This window comes from Lithobates pipiens, unplaced genomic scaffold, assembly GCF_037356315.1.
Source record: "Lithobates pipiens isolate NorthernLeopardFrog02 unplaced genomic scaffold, aLitPip1_a1.2 Scaffold_8, whole genome shotgun sequence".
Lineage (NCBI taxonomy): Eukaryota > Metazoa > Chordata > Amphibia > Anura > Ranidae > Lithobates > Lithobates pipiens.
In genome coordinates, this window is record NW_027507903.1 from 136,709,884 (window position 1) to 136,724,861 (window position 14,978).

Genomic DNA, 14,978 nt, shown 5'->3' on the forward strand with positions numbered 1-14,978 from the left:
GTGTGACAGCTCTGAAAGCTTAAAATTGGCCTAGACAGGAAGGTGGGTATAAGTGCCCGATATTGATGTTGTTAAGGACTGGTAAGCTACATTGTATGCAATTTTTATTCTTGCACTTAAAGTGGAACTTTACCATAACAATAAAAAAGAATGTTCTTTAGCAAAGAACATACATCCCACACTAATAATTTATGCTACCAAAACTAGTGCATGTTCTATATTGCCTCCAGAATTGCTCCTGTTTCTTCTTGCCAGAGGCTGCCATTTTGCCAAAGCCCAGAGCCCCTAAGCAGCAGTAAATCTTTAGACTGAAAGCAGATCGGCCTCTAGTTGCTCTGATTTTCCGCACAGTGACAAAAAATAGAGAACAACTGAGAATGTGAAGAGCAGGGTGAGACAGAGGTTAATTTACTAAAGGCAAATAGACTGTGCACTTTGCAAAGAGCAGTTGCTCCAGAGCTTAGTAAATGATCAGAAATGCTGCTGCCTTCTATCATCTAACAAGATATAAGCAAAAATGCTGCTGTTTTTTCTTCACTTGCATTTGATTGGGTACTCTTTGCAAAGTGAAGCTTTACCTCATTTACTAAGACATATTTTTTTTTTGGAGGATGAGTGAGGAGGTGGGATCAATGCTTGCGAATAAATTACTCTACATTTTAATGAGAAATTATTTCTGTGATATGCATCCAGTCAATCGTGACAGTAACGTGTTTCTGATTTTAAATAAAATCTGCAAGTAAAATGAATGATTTTACTTTGAATTAAGGCAGTTTATACATTTTGCTTTATTTTTATTTATTTTATTTTTTTAGGCGCACACACAAAATTAACCACTTCAGCTCTGGAAGGTTTTACCCCCTTAATAACCAGGGCATTTTTTGCGATACGGCACTGTTACTTTAACTGACAATTGCACGGTCTTGCAACATTGTGCCCAAATAAAATAGATGTCCTTTTTTTTCCCCACAAATAGTGCTTTCTTTTGGTGGTATTTAATCACCTCTGCGGTTTTTATTTTTTGCGATTATAAATAAAAAAAAAAGCAACAATCTTAAAAAGAATATGTATATATTTTTAAGAAAAATCGAATTTATTCAACAATTTAGGCCAATATGCATTCTGTTACATATTTTTGGTAAAAAAAAAATCCCACAAAGCGTATATATAGATTGGTTTGCGCAAAAGTTATAGCGTCTACAGATGATGGGATATTTTTATGGAATTATTATTTTTTTTACTAGTAATGGCAGCGATCAGTGATTTTTAGTGGGACTGCAAAATTGCGGCAAAATTGACAAATTGGACAACTGACACTTTTGACACTTTTTTTGGGACCAGATACAGTGATCAGTGCTAAAAATATGCACTGTTACTGTACTAATGACACTGGCAGAGAAGGACTTAACATCAGGGGTGATCAAAGGGTTAAGTGTGTCCCTAAGGCAGGGGTAGGCAACCTCGGCCCTCCAGCTGTTTTGAAACTACAAGTCCCATAAGACATTGCAAGACCCTGACAATCGCAGGCCTGACTCCTGGAGGCAGAGGCATGATGAGATTTGTAGCTTCACCACAGCTGAAGGGCCAAGGTTGCCTACCCCTGCCCTAGGGGGTGCTTGCTAAAAGTGTGGGGGTTGCTCTGACTGGATGAAGACAGAGATCTGTGTTCCTGCTTAGCAGGAACACAAGATTTCCGTCTTCTTTCCTGTCAGAACGGCGATTTGCCTTGTTTACATAGGCAGATCACCGTTCTGCCAATCCCGGGAACAATAGCGGGTGGCCGGTGGGCATGGGGTCTGTCGGACCTACTGATTGGCATCCCCTGTGTCCAATCGCACCTCCGGTGTTGTGCGTGCGCCACCCAGTGGCTATCGCATGAGAAAATGTACAGGTACGTGATTTCGCGCAATAGAGCCAACCTGCTGTAGTAAATATGTGAAAGGCTGTCAGCAAGTGGATAAAAATAAGAAAAATAAGCAAAAGCTGTTTTTTTAAGATACTATATAAATAATGTTTAATCAAGCAGAAAAATGAGCTATTGAGGGCAGGGAGAAGAAGACGTTAATTAGGGCTAGGTAAGATTAACAAGGGGCTATTTAGGGGGTTAAATCGCTGACAGCAGCTGTGCTTTACAGATCTAGGATGTACAGTATGAGGCCGCGTACACACGGGCGGATTGTCTGTCCAACTTAGTCCACTGAACCGTGTTTCAGCGGACAATCCGCTCGTGTGTGGGCTTCAGCGGACTTTTTCAGCGGACAGTCCGACGAGCTTTGTCTTTCGGAATTTCCGTAATTTTGTCCGCTGAAACTTGGTTTTGTCCGTCCAAACTTGGTTTCAGCGGACAGTCCGCTCGTGTGTAGGCAAGTTGGACGGACTAAGTATGGCGCATGCTCAGAAAGGGTTTACGCGGCCGAAGGTTGCATTGCAGTGTATTGGACGTCGTTTTTCTAGTCCCGTCGTACGTGCTGTACACGTCATCGCGCACGTTTTCAGCGGACTGTCTGTTCATCGTGTGTGGTCAAGTCCGTTCATTCAAAAGTTGAACGGACTGTCTGTCGGATTGTCTGACGAACTTAGTTGGGCAGACAATCCGCCCGTGTGTACGCGACCTGAGCCATGTCCTTAAGTGATTACAAAATGATGCTTCGTATGAATCCATAAACCACATACCACTAATGAAAAAAATAACATTATATTTTAGTAGAATAATTACATACCATTTTCTTGCCTGGAATAAAACATCCATTGTATGTATTTTGAAAATATATATGTGTGTGTGTGTGTGTGTGTGTGTGTGTGTGTGTGTGTGTGTATATGTGTGTATATATGTATGTATGTGTGTGTGTATATGTGTACAAAAATGTAAAACAACTACAGGTCCTCCTTTTTTTTTCTTTTTTTTTTTTTTTTATTATTTTTATTGAGTTTTACAGCTTTAAGCATAATATTTGGCGACTACAATAGAATTCGCCATGAACTGACCACGCAGGGCCGTGCAACAATAAACACTTACTCCTAACTGTCTAATGAAGCCACTTCTTAAAGAATTGTCACAACTGCTAAATCTGATTGGTACAAAAAAGCCTTGGTAGCTGCATTATCTAGAACAAATTTAGGCTGTGAAGCCCCTATGGCAGTGATGGCGAACCTTGGCACCCCAGATGTTTTGGAACTACATTTCCCATGATGCTCCACTACACTGCAGAGAGCATGAGCATCATGGGAAATGTAGTTCCATAACATCTGGGGTGCCAAGGTTCGCCATCACTGCCCTATGGGATCAAATGTTGCCAGACATACGAATCCAAACAAAATTGTCAGATTCCCAGGACTTGGATAGAGTTCTACATAGTCTTGCCATATCACTGGTATTTCATGACCCTTAGCACTTGTGCTTGTGTATAAAGCGGAAAATCTGAATTATGTCCTTACAGCATAAAATATAGAAAACGTACTATTGGTCCTGGGTGATTGAGTAATATAACTGAATCTACGCCTCATCTTTTAGGATTGTTACATGGTTGTTGTTGTTATTATTATAATTATTTTAATACATCCTAAATGCAAATTACCTAAACACTTTTTTTTTTTTCAAATTGTGTAATTTGTTTTAAAAAAAATTTTCTCTTTTTACATTTTTTTTTTTCTTATAGGCGTAATGACGTTATTTTCTATCAAAAGCAATCATCCTGGACTTCTGAGTGAGAAAGCAGCCAGTAAAATTAATGAGACCATGCTGCGGCTAGGTAAGTCAGTTCCTATTCACCTATTCCAATCACTGAGTAATTTACAGCTAAGCTCCAGGATAAGCAAATATTGTCCAAATACAGGAGCCATGTGTATTCTTTCTTGAATCTTTTTGTGCTTTGTCCATTTGTTCCAGATCTGTGCAGAATTCCAGTGCGAATCTTTGCCTCTATGCAGGAGATTCCTATAATAAAGACAAGTAATAATATAGACAAATAAAAAAGACAAATGTTGTACATCTCTGCAGTGCACATTTCTCAATGTTTTGTCTGCAAGTACAGAAAAATGCCTTTTTCTCATGCCATAAATTCATTGAGCTCCTAACTTCCTGTTTAAGATGACAACGCTTGTTATGGTAAACTGAAATATCAAGCAGTGTTGTCATCACTGCCCATTTCTCCTGTGCTGGACTACAGAACAGATTCCTCTATCTTATGGAAATTAAGAGGGGGAGGAATTCTGTAGAAACAAGTAGTCACTGCCCCCCCACCTATAACTGGTCTATTGCAGCAAGGAGCACTGGTAGGGCAATGCATGTCGAAACAAATACAAGGAGATTTTCAAGCTCAAACTTGCCAACAAACCAACCAACCAGTGACCAACTGAATTGACCTGTCTAACAATATGCGTTAAAGTGCAAGTAAACCCATCCATAAAACGGTTTGATTTTCTTCACATGCCAGAAATGTAACACTCCCATTGGTTGTGCGCTCAACCAAAACTGTCAAACAGGCTGGTGTCATAACTGATCACATGTGCAGCATCATGGCAGCTGTAGATTAAACAGAGGCAAAGATGTCAGCTTCCTTGGCTGAAAACGATAGGAGGGTTTACTTACTCTTTAAGAACAGAGGTTTAAGCTGAATACACACTATACCATTTTCTTTAGATTTTTTCCTTTAGATTTACCAAAACCATTTGAGTTTCAATTTGTATGCAATCAGGCAGGCCCTTGTACTACATGGTTTTGGTCAATCTAAAGGAAATCGGACAACAAAAGTTGTATAGTGTGTATGGGGTCTTAATCTGCACAAATTTGCAAATACATGTGTAAACTACATGCCCTGTCATAACGCATATTGTTAGACAGGTCAGTTTGGTTGGTCACTGGTTGGTTGGTTGTTAAGTTTGAGCTTGGAAATCTCCTTATATGTGTTTGATATGCGTCACCCTTCCAGTGCTCCTTGCTGCAATAGACCAGTTATAGGTGGGGGCAGTGTCCACTTGTTTGTATTTTATCTATATTGGTCAGGTAACGCACTTTGCTGCCATAGTACTATGTGCTGGGTGTTCAGTGTACCCCTCTACCTTAAGGAAGGGGTGGGCTCCTTCAAGGCCACTTATCCTCACTTATCCATAAAAATGTATGTGCTCCTATTGTGGAGACCCAGAAGTCGGGGTTACTACAGGACTACAGAAAACAGGCTGCCTTGACGGGGGCCTGTAGTTTTTACACATGTATTTGCAAATGTGTGCAGACTAAACCCCTGTTCTTAAGGCATATTGTTAGACAGGTCAATTTGGTTGGTCATTCGCTGGTTGGTAAGTTTGAGCCTGTAAATTTCCTTGCATGTGTTTGAAGGCTTTCTGTAGTCCAGAAGGAACAACTTGTCAGGGCTGATAATACTGCTTGGAATTTCAGTGGAATCGATTTCTGGCATATCCACATATATTTTTCTTTACATGCAGTGCTTTTAAAGGAATAAAGCTTGGGGAAATATCCATGTGGCCAGACACACTCTTCAATCATCTGAAATTAGTGGCCAATATTGGCTGTGTATCTGAGCTACACAAACCTAATGGCATGTAATCTCAATTAGGCTCCATTCACACTTGTACGACTCCAAACTTAGATGCAACTTTGGATGGGTGCAACTTGGTTACGACTTTGGTTTTGAACAGTGATAATGAACAATTGTTGCACACAAGTTACATTGTATAACATTCAGGTACGACTTTCATGCAACTTCTGAGGATTAACATTGAAGTCTGTGGCCCTCAAGTTGCATAAAAGTAGAACCAAAGTAGTGCATGAACTACTTTAAAGTTGCTGCAACTTTTAAGTTGCTCATATATGAATGATTAATATTGGAAAACATGGAGGAGACTTGTAGTGCAACTTTAATGTCCAAAGTTGCATGACAAGTTGCACTTGTGTGAATGAAACACATTTGGAAGAGATCACTTTAGCATACCGTATTTGCCAGTGTATAAGACGACCCAGCATATAAGACGACCCCCTAATTGTACATGTTTTTAAAATGCTTTGCCTGTACTCACCGTTTAAGACGACCCGCCATTCCGAGGCTTCCGACGCTTCATATCCCTCTTCTTTGTTCTTGCTGGAGCCATTTCCTTCTTCCTTCTTGCTGGTGCTGAAGCCAATCACGGAGAGCAATGTATTCTATTAATGAATACAAAGCCTGCTTGGATTGGCAGAGGCTGTAACATCATCAGCCCGCGCCTCTCTGACTCTCAAAGCCAATCCGAGTAGGCTACTGTGTGTAGCCTGCTCGGATTGGCAGAGATTGTTACTCCAATCCGAGCAGACTCTGTATTCATTTAAATACATCGCTCACTGGGATTGGCTCAGCGGTATATACTGTATGTAGCCGAAGCTACATACAGTATTACCGCACATCCAGAAGGCATCCCAGCAGCTGACCCGGCGTATAAGACGACCCCTCCTTTTTGCCCAGTTTTTTTAAGTGTAAAAGGTCGTCTTATATGCCGGAAAATCTGGTACAAATATATGTTTAGCGTGAAATAGGATATTAAGCACATTGGTTAAGCTGGTCACACATTATACAGTTTTCTTGTTAAATTTTCTTTAGATTTACCTTAAACTATGTAGTACAAGGGCCTCCCTGACTGCTTACAAATTTAAAAGTGTTTAGGTTTTACCTCATATTATATGGTTTTGGTAAATCTAAAGGAAAATTGTATAATGTATGGCCAGCCTAAGGCCACGTACACACTGTTCGCCCAACTTAGTCCGCTGAACAGTGTTTCAGCGGACAATCCGCTCATGTGTGGGCTTCAGCGGACTGTTTCAGCGGACAGTCTGACGAACAAAGTCTTACGGAATTTCCGTAAGACAGTCCGTTCAAACTTGGTTTTGTCCGTCCAAACTTGGTTTCAGCGGACAGTCCGCTCGTGTGTAGGCAAGTTGGACGGACTAAGTATGGCGCATGCTTAGAAAGGGTTTACACGGCCGAAGGTTGCATTGCAGTGTATAGGACGTAGTTTTTCTAGTCCCGTCGTACGTGCTGTACACGTCATCGCGCACGCTTTCAGCGGACTGTCTGCTCATCGTGTGTGGTCAAGTCCGTTCATGCAAATTTTGAACGGACTGTTTGTCGGATTGTTTGACGAACTTAGTTGGGCGAACAGTCCGCCCGTGTGTACGCGGCCTTAGTGATCAAATCTGAATATATACTGTTGTATATGTGTAGTTTTAGACTATAAAACTAAATATATGACTGTTTGTTTGCTTTTTTTGTTGAAATAAATTTGCGCTTTGTTCTGATACAGGAATTTTTGGATTCTTAGCCTTTGGATTTGTACTTCTCACCTTCACCTGTCATTTCTATGACTTCTTTAACCAGGCAGAGTGGGAGAGAAGTTTCCGTGAATATGTCTTGTGAGTATTACCGATCAGGCAATATCCTGCTTCATATTCTAAAGGTATCTATTCTGTGAAAATGGGTTGCTAAGAATTGTTCAGCCATATGGTTTTTAAAGGTAGAGAAAAAAAAGGATTATTCTTGCTGACTACTTACATCTTCCTTGCTCAGTGATGTGTTTTATATTCTCTTCTTCTCAGAGAATTGTAATCACCAGAGGTAAGGATGGGACACTGCGTGCAGATAGGACTGGGGATGTAATATTCCAATTCAATAGAGAATGTTGTGGCTGACTATTAGTTATTTTTATTTAAGAGTTATATAGCATTCAGAAGGGCCAAAAGTGGTTGCAAATTGACTATTGGAAGATGTGGTTTGAAATGTTTTGGCGAGGGTGTGTTAACCTCCCTGGCGGTACGATTATTTCAGATTTTAGGTGCTAAAAGCGGTACCATTATTTTGCATGAAAATTTGGCGTTTTATATTGTAGTCTTGCAATTCTTAGGAATAACTCACTTAAATTTGTCCAAACCAGAGTCTAGCAGACATCCCGGGTATAATAAAGTTTGAAAAATGAAATCATAAATTATAATATAATAAATAATTATAAATAATTGTACCAAATAATAATATAACAATAATAAAAATTATTCAATAATGTAATCAAATCAAAAACACTGAAATTTGCTCAGTTGCAGAATTGTCACTGTCATTACTTTTCAGTATTTGAGGACGGATCTCCCCACAAATCGCTATCGCTCAATTCTGCAAGTGATTCTAATTTATTATCGCTGTTTTCTAGCTGGTCTAAAACCATTTTTGATGTAAAAGGACAGTTTTGGTTGCTATGGACAATCTCCAGTTTCCAGGCATAAAGAACAGTTTTTATTACATAAAACTGCATGCAGGACACTGGGCAGACCACTAGGGACAAAGGGGAGGTGAAATATTTACATACAGCAATGTAATCTGTAAGATTACATTATACTGTATGTTTACTGTTTGTTTCACTTTTTGAATTTGGCGCCGATCTCCGTCCCCGTGCGTCGCAACGCTCGCAGGGCACGGAGATCGGCGATGTGATAGATCGAGCGAGACACGGCTCGCTCGTACAGCGGGGAGACAACGCTGGATCTGAGAGAGAAGGTAAGTAAACATCCTCCTGGATCCAGCGATGCGGTCCCGAGTCTGGCTCGGGGATACCGCTTTTGGTATGAAAATTCCACCCCGAGCCAGACTCGGGAATACCGTCAGGGGGGTTAATGGAGGGAAGTTACACTTCTGGGTGGTATTACTACTTAAGCTGGATACACACTATACAACTTTTGTTGTTCGATTTCCTTTAGATTTACCTTCAACTATGTAGTGTATACAAACTGAAAGTGTTTAGGTTTGACCTAATTTTATATGGTTTTGGTAAATCTAAAGGAGAAAATCTAAAGAAAATTGTATATTGTGTATCCAGCTTTAGCTAACACTCAGAAAGCCTGTTCAAGCTTCAGAAACAACATTGTGGACCTACATTGACAGCTTACCGGTAAATACTTTACACGTCTTTAATAGTATATAAGGTTTCAGCACTGAGAACCTAAGAATGATAGCATTCAACCATTACTAGCCATACCTTGTTCCACTCTTTGTCTCTGAGTGGAGGCAACCATCATGGTAGAGGAACAGAGCTTTGCTACCTCATAGTAGAGACTAAGGATGAGCTCAGGTGTGTTCGCATACACCACATTCAGAGCCCGCGAGGAAGTTGGCGCAGCGCTGCGCTAATCACAGGCAGTGAGACATTGCTCCGATGCGTGCCTGCAGAGATCGGGCACTGCCGACTTCCTGGTGGGCTCTGCACGTGGCATATGCGAACACGCCGGAGCTCATCCCTAGTAGAGACATTACCACATTTCACCCTAAAATCTTGGAGACTAGGAATCAGAGAGGCAACATGCTCTCATACTGTAGATATACAATTATTAGCTATAAAACAGGAGTGCATAGGTATGTCACGTCAGGAAGTATACTGCTATTTCATGAAGAATTTCAGGAAGCACTCAGTGCTGAACAGTGGTACTTCAAAATGAAAATTCTGGTGCCTAAACTCAAAAATTCAAGATGTACTTGGCCAAAACCGAAATTGACATATTTAAAAATATATATTATTATTTATAAATAATTGTATTATATTCCACTTTTTAACACCGCTTCAAAAAGGTACCGATAATGTCCGACAATAAATTTATATTCATTCATGATGTTAATTTTAAAAACCCTGCTTGCTACATTTTTGGTGCATATTTGGGCAGTTAAAAAAACACACCAAAAATGCACCTCCCCATTGAAATGCATTGAAAACGCAGCAAGAATGCATCAAACATGCACCGTGTTTAGCTTTTGATGTATTTGTGAGTCCCATGACCTATAAAAAAACACACCATAAACACAGTACAATCGCAGCAAAATAACAGCACAATCGTGGCATAATCGCAGGCATTTTTGGTGCCCGCAATTTCAGTGCATCGTTGGTGCCGAATGCAACTGCTTTGATCTTTTAACATCAACTCAAGCAAAAAGTGATCTTTCATTGTTAGGTGGGCAAAGGTGGGTAAATCATCTCTTGATATTTCTCAGGGAATCCAATGTGGAGCTATTTAGAGTGCTGGGTACACAAGGGTTGTACACAATGCGGAGCAGGCATTAGACTAGACAAAGTAAGTTAAATTAAGTGGCTGGTTGGTTTGTAGTACAGTAACACATCCCAGGCTCGGGATTGGTACTTGGTTTCTGCTTACTTATCATGTACAATAAGTTTGCTGTTTGCATATGTTCAGTTGGAACACAGCAGCAGTTTCAGGCTATTGTAACATGGTAACAGTAATTAACAAAATCGTTTCTTGTAATATGCATCATTTTCTAATATGACATCCATAGTTAAAGCGTTTGTTACCCCAACATTTCATATTCCTGAAATGTGGCTGCTGTACCATACTTGTATGAGAAAGAATCGGGTTCTCTTTCTGTTGCTTCCTTTGTGTGAAACCCCTCGTGTTCCTGCAATTCCCCTTGCTTTCCTATGAAAAACTAACCACACTAAGCAGGAGAGCACACTGTGGTCATTTCTCTAGCTATGTAAAAGGTATTTATCATGTTTTCTTTTTTTTTATATCTCTACACAAATATTTTGCCTTTCATTTCAATTTAAACTGAATAGGTTGTTTTATAAGGTGATCATTTGCAATCACTTTAATACTAAAAGCCAGCATTGATTATTGTTGTTGGCACAAACTTATCATGTCATGTTTCTTTTACAAGTAAGTTTAAGACTGGGCTCACACCTATGCAAACTGGATGCAGGTTTCTCAGCATCCAGTTCGCAGAGTGTGACTGGCTCTCTATAGAGACAGTTCCTTTGTGGCTGCGGAGCGACGTGCACAGGGGTCCTGTGTGTCTTTGGCTTAGCTTAAAGGCCGAATTCAGGCAAACATTTTGCCCTGATTTGTCCCTGAAACGGAAAACGTACGCACCAGACCCCTGCTGCAAGCCGCATCCGGAGCTGTGAACCCAGCCTTAAAGCGGGGGTTTACAAAAAGTGACCTACTCCAGTCTATAGTTTTGTGGCGAATACTTTTATCGTTTGTTTACTCTACATTAGGAGAATTGCTGTGGAAAGTGTGACACCATGGGGGTTATTTACGAAAGGCAAATCCACTTTGCACTGCAAGTGCACTTGGAAATGCAGTCACTCTAAATCTAAGGGGTAGATCTGAAATGAGGGGAAGCTCTGCTGATTTTATCATCCAATCATGTGCAAGCTAAAATGTTGTTTTTTATTTTACTTGCATGTCCCCCTCGGATCTACAGCGGCTGGACTTCCAAGTGCATTTGCAGTGCAAAGTGGATTTTCCTTTAGTAAATAACCCCCCATTGCTAAGATTTGTACCACTTTAGATTAGACCGCTTCTGCTTCCCTGCTAAGGCTGGCCCTGAATCAATAGACTATTTTTAGGCTGCATAGCAGCCAACTGGCCACATGGACTTCAGTACTATAGGATCTGTTTCAGTACCGGTGCCACGTGTATATTTGCTAAGATTTCTAATGACTACAGCAGTTGGGTGAAACAACTTTTTGAGGTATCTTGGGAGATTACCACGTAAGAGTCTCAGAGAGATACAGGAACCGGTGTGTGGTAGATTTTTCCTTCTGGTCTGTGGGTTATAAATCTTGTACTTTTCACTTTTGTTGTCCTTAAGGTGCGAAGCCAATGTGACTATTGCAGCTCAAACTAATAAGCCAATTCCAGAATGTGAAATAAAGAACAGGCCCAGTCTCCTGGTAGAAAAGATTAACCTCTTTGCCATGTTTGGCACTGGCATAGTCATGAGTACATGGGTTTGGACCAAAGCAACCATTATCATCTGGAAGAGAGCCTGGTGCAGGTAAGACAACAGCAATCATCCTGTCATGTCTGAAAATAGAAATCTTTACAGCAGCAATGGCCATGATTATCCATGTAGGTTTAATATGAAAATAATTTGTTGGCTCGCAGTAAATAATCAAAGCAGGTTGAAGACCCATGAAATTGATAGCTGAACGGTGAAAGTTTGGAGAAAATAAATACAGTCCTTTTATTAAAGGGTATAATCACCTTTTGTGTGAGTTTTCAGTTCAGTTTTCAGTTTGGTCCAACACAATCACTCTACATTTTTCATCAATTTTAATAGATTTCTTTTTTTGTTGTTGTCACGGCTATATTTCCAAATGTACTATTTTTTGCACATAAAAAATAATCTCTGTCACTTAGGAACCTGTGTTTTAAAATAAACTACAGACAGATGTTCGTTAACACGTTTTCTCTGTGGTCAGCAAACCGTTTGATCACATTCTTCGACCATTCTTTACAAGCTTTATCTTGCAACTGCTACTAGAGCAGTGCATTGTGGGACTTAAAACTGAGCATACAAGAAAATAAAATGTTAGACTAACATAACCCATTCAGAGAAGGCAGCTCTATCACATACCTTCAGATTTCAAGGGAACGTAAACCCATATTTTTCTTCTAAAGTAACAAACATGTCATACTTACCTGAAGCCCTGATCCTTCTCTTCTCGGGTCCCCCACTGATGCTCCTGGCACCTCTCTCCTGCTGAGTGTCCACCATAGCAAGCCACTTGCTATGGGGGCACTCATGTGGTCTCAGTCCCGGGCCATGCTTTGTATGTCCATTGACACACAGAATGCGGCTCAGCCCCTTCCCCACACTGCCTGTGATTCATGGCAGTGGGAGCCAATGGCAGAGAAGGGAGAGAACAATCGCTGGATTGTTACATTGACTGTGAGTAGCTTCTCCTACTCAAAGGAACCAAAGACGTGGATGGTCTATTTATTATTAGATGGATCTATCCTGAGTCTAATGGGTGCTGAACTGTCCAGGATCATCAAAACACTAGATTTTCTATGACAGGCTTAAATATTGGATAGATGCTAAAAGCTGTATGATTTATTAAATTTCCACCAAATTATGTATCTGAAAACAAAAAAGCAGATACAGGAATGTAGTTTTTCACTTAAAGTGGTGTTGCACACAAAAAAAAATCATTAAAATTCCTAGAAAAATAAAAAAATAAAACATTTGGAATTTTTTTTTTTTTTAACTCCCCTCTAAATGCCTGTTGCTAGGGGATCCTTCGTAGTCTGCCTTCTTCAGTGCCTGGGCTGGTGACATCACTTCCTCTCAGGGCAGGAAGGGCTCAGCTCTGGCCCCTCCCGTCAGTCATCTGGGAACTGTCACGTGTCCCAGATGATTGCGCGGACAATCACGGCGCACGGCACCGCTTGCGAATGCGCAGTGGGTGCCCGGCTGTGAAGCCACAGCCGGGTGCCCACAGTTACAATGCCGGCGTCGCCGAGCAGGGGGGGGGGGTGGGGGAATGAGCAGGGCTTCGATCTCCCGCATCGCTGGACCCTGAAACAGGTAAGTGTCCGATTATTAAAAGTCAGCAGCTGCAGTGTTTGTAGCTGCTGCCTTTTAATTTTTTTTTTTTTTTTTTTTTTTTTTTTTTATGGAAACTCCTCTTTAACAGCGCTATAACCAAGTGTTGGCAGGAGTTTGCTTTTTAAAGATTATATTGGCTTTTATTTGGTTAAGAAGTATATACTATACTGTAACTTCATCAGTATTTTATTTTATGCCTATATTGAACAGAATTTTAGGTCGCAGTGATGATGAACCAAAAAGAATCAAGAAAAGTAAAATGATTGCAAAGGCATTTTCCAAGAGGAAAGAGTTGCTTAATAATCCTGAAAAGGAACTGTCCTTCAGTCTCCATACAGTTTCGCATGAAGGACCAGTTGGTATGTATAAAAAGAATTGCCAACTGTCATTGTGTTTTAATAAAATCATGCATAGGAAAAATATAGTAAGTCCTCAAGTCAGACTTCAGATCCAATAGCCACACCAAGGCACATCCCTGTTCTATAAAATCAATAATTATAAAAACTGACTGGCACACTGGAAAACATTGAACTGGTCATTGAAATGCATTAAAATAAAGCTCACCAAAATTTCCATACACCGCTAACTGAGCCCTTATAAAGAGCCCTCAAAATGTATGCTTAAAGTGATTGCCACCAAAAAATAAAAAATTGTTTAAAATTCTTAAAAAAAAAATGTACTCACCTCTAAATGCCTGTTGCTAGGGGGACCCTCGTAGTCTGCCTTCTTCATTGCCCGGGCTGGTGACATCACTTCCCCTCGCGCCGCACAGTCATCTGGGACCTGTCACGTGTCCCAGATGACTGTGCGGCGTATCACGGCGCCCTGCGCCACAAGCGCATGTGCAGTGGGTGCCCGGCTGTGAAGCCACAGCTGGGTGCCCACAGTAAAAAATGATGGCGCTGCGAGTGGAGCAGAGAACAAGGGGGGCTTCGTTCCCCCGCATCGCTGGACCCTGGGACAGGTAAGTGTCCGATTATTAAAAGTCAGTAGCTGCAGCATTTGTAGCTGCTGACTTTTTTTTTTTTTTTTTTTTTTTTTTTTTTTTTTTAGGGGGCACCCCACTTTAAATGCAACTTGTGTTAGTATTTGAATTTGTCTTGCTATTTCCCTCCATAACTCTGTACAGCAACACTGAGACAGGAGGTGCAGTAAATCGGGATCTGTTGCATGCACATGTGCCGACAGCAAACAATGTGAAAGGAGAAGAGAGCTTATGGAATGGAGAAATTAACTGATTAAGGGGCCATTTTTCCACCAATGTCCACTAAGCAGGCTATAGGTATATTTTTGAACAGTTTGCAATACTGCTGCAGTGGCGTAGAGGATCTGGCATTATGCATATTTTTCAGAGCATAGTCTCTTGAATTTAGTAGTAATAATAATACTAATCTTAATATAAAAGGGACTTTTGTACTAAGCTCAAACACGAAAGAAAACTGAATAAAAGGTTATTTATTTAATGGACTGCTGCAGTCTATATAATCCAGACACTGGGCCAATATCAAAACCAAAGCAAAAATAGTGCACTGTCCCGTTAAATAATAATAAATCATTCACTAAAATCAGTTCATAACATCAAAGCGCAAAAATGTCAAAAAGGTTGTGCAA

The 14,978-nt window shown here is 40.5% G+C and overlaps 1 protein-coding gene across 1 annotated transcript in view; it reads left to right on the forward strand.

Annotated features, from left to right (window-relative positions):
- The window catches only part of SMO (smoothened, frizzled class receptor), a 71,425-nt gene that overhangs the window by 41,323 nt on the left and 15,124 nt on the right, over nt 1-14,978 (forward strand). Inside the window, exons 7-10 of the mRNA XM_077472754.1 lie at nt 3,657-3,749; nt 7,285-7,393; nt 11,625-11,810; nt 13,578-13,726. Coding sequence (XP_077328880.1) covers nt 3,657-3,749; nt 7,285-7,393; nt 11,625-11,810; nt 13,578-13,726 — 537 coding nt within the window. The remainder of the gene's footprint in view (nt 1-3,656; nt 3,750-7,284; nt 7,394-11,624; nt 11,811-13,577; nt 13,727-14,978) is intronic.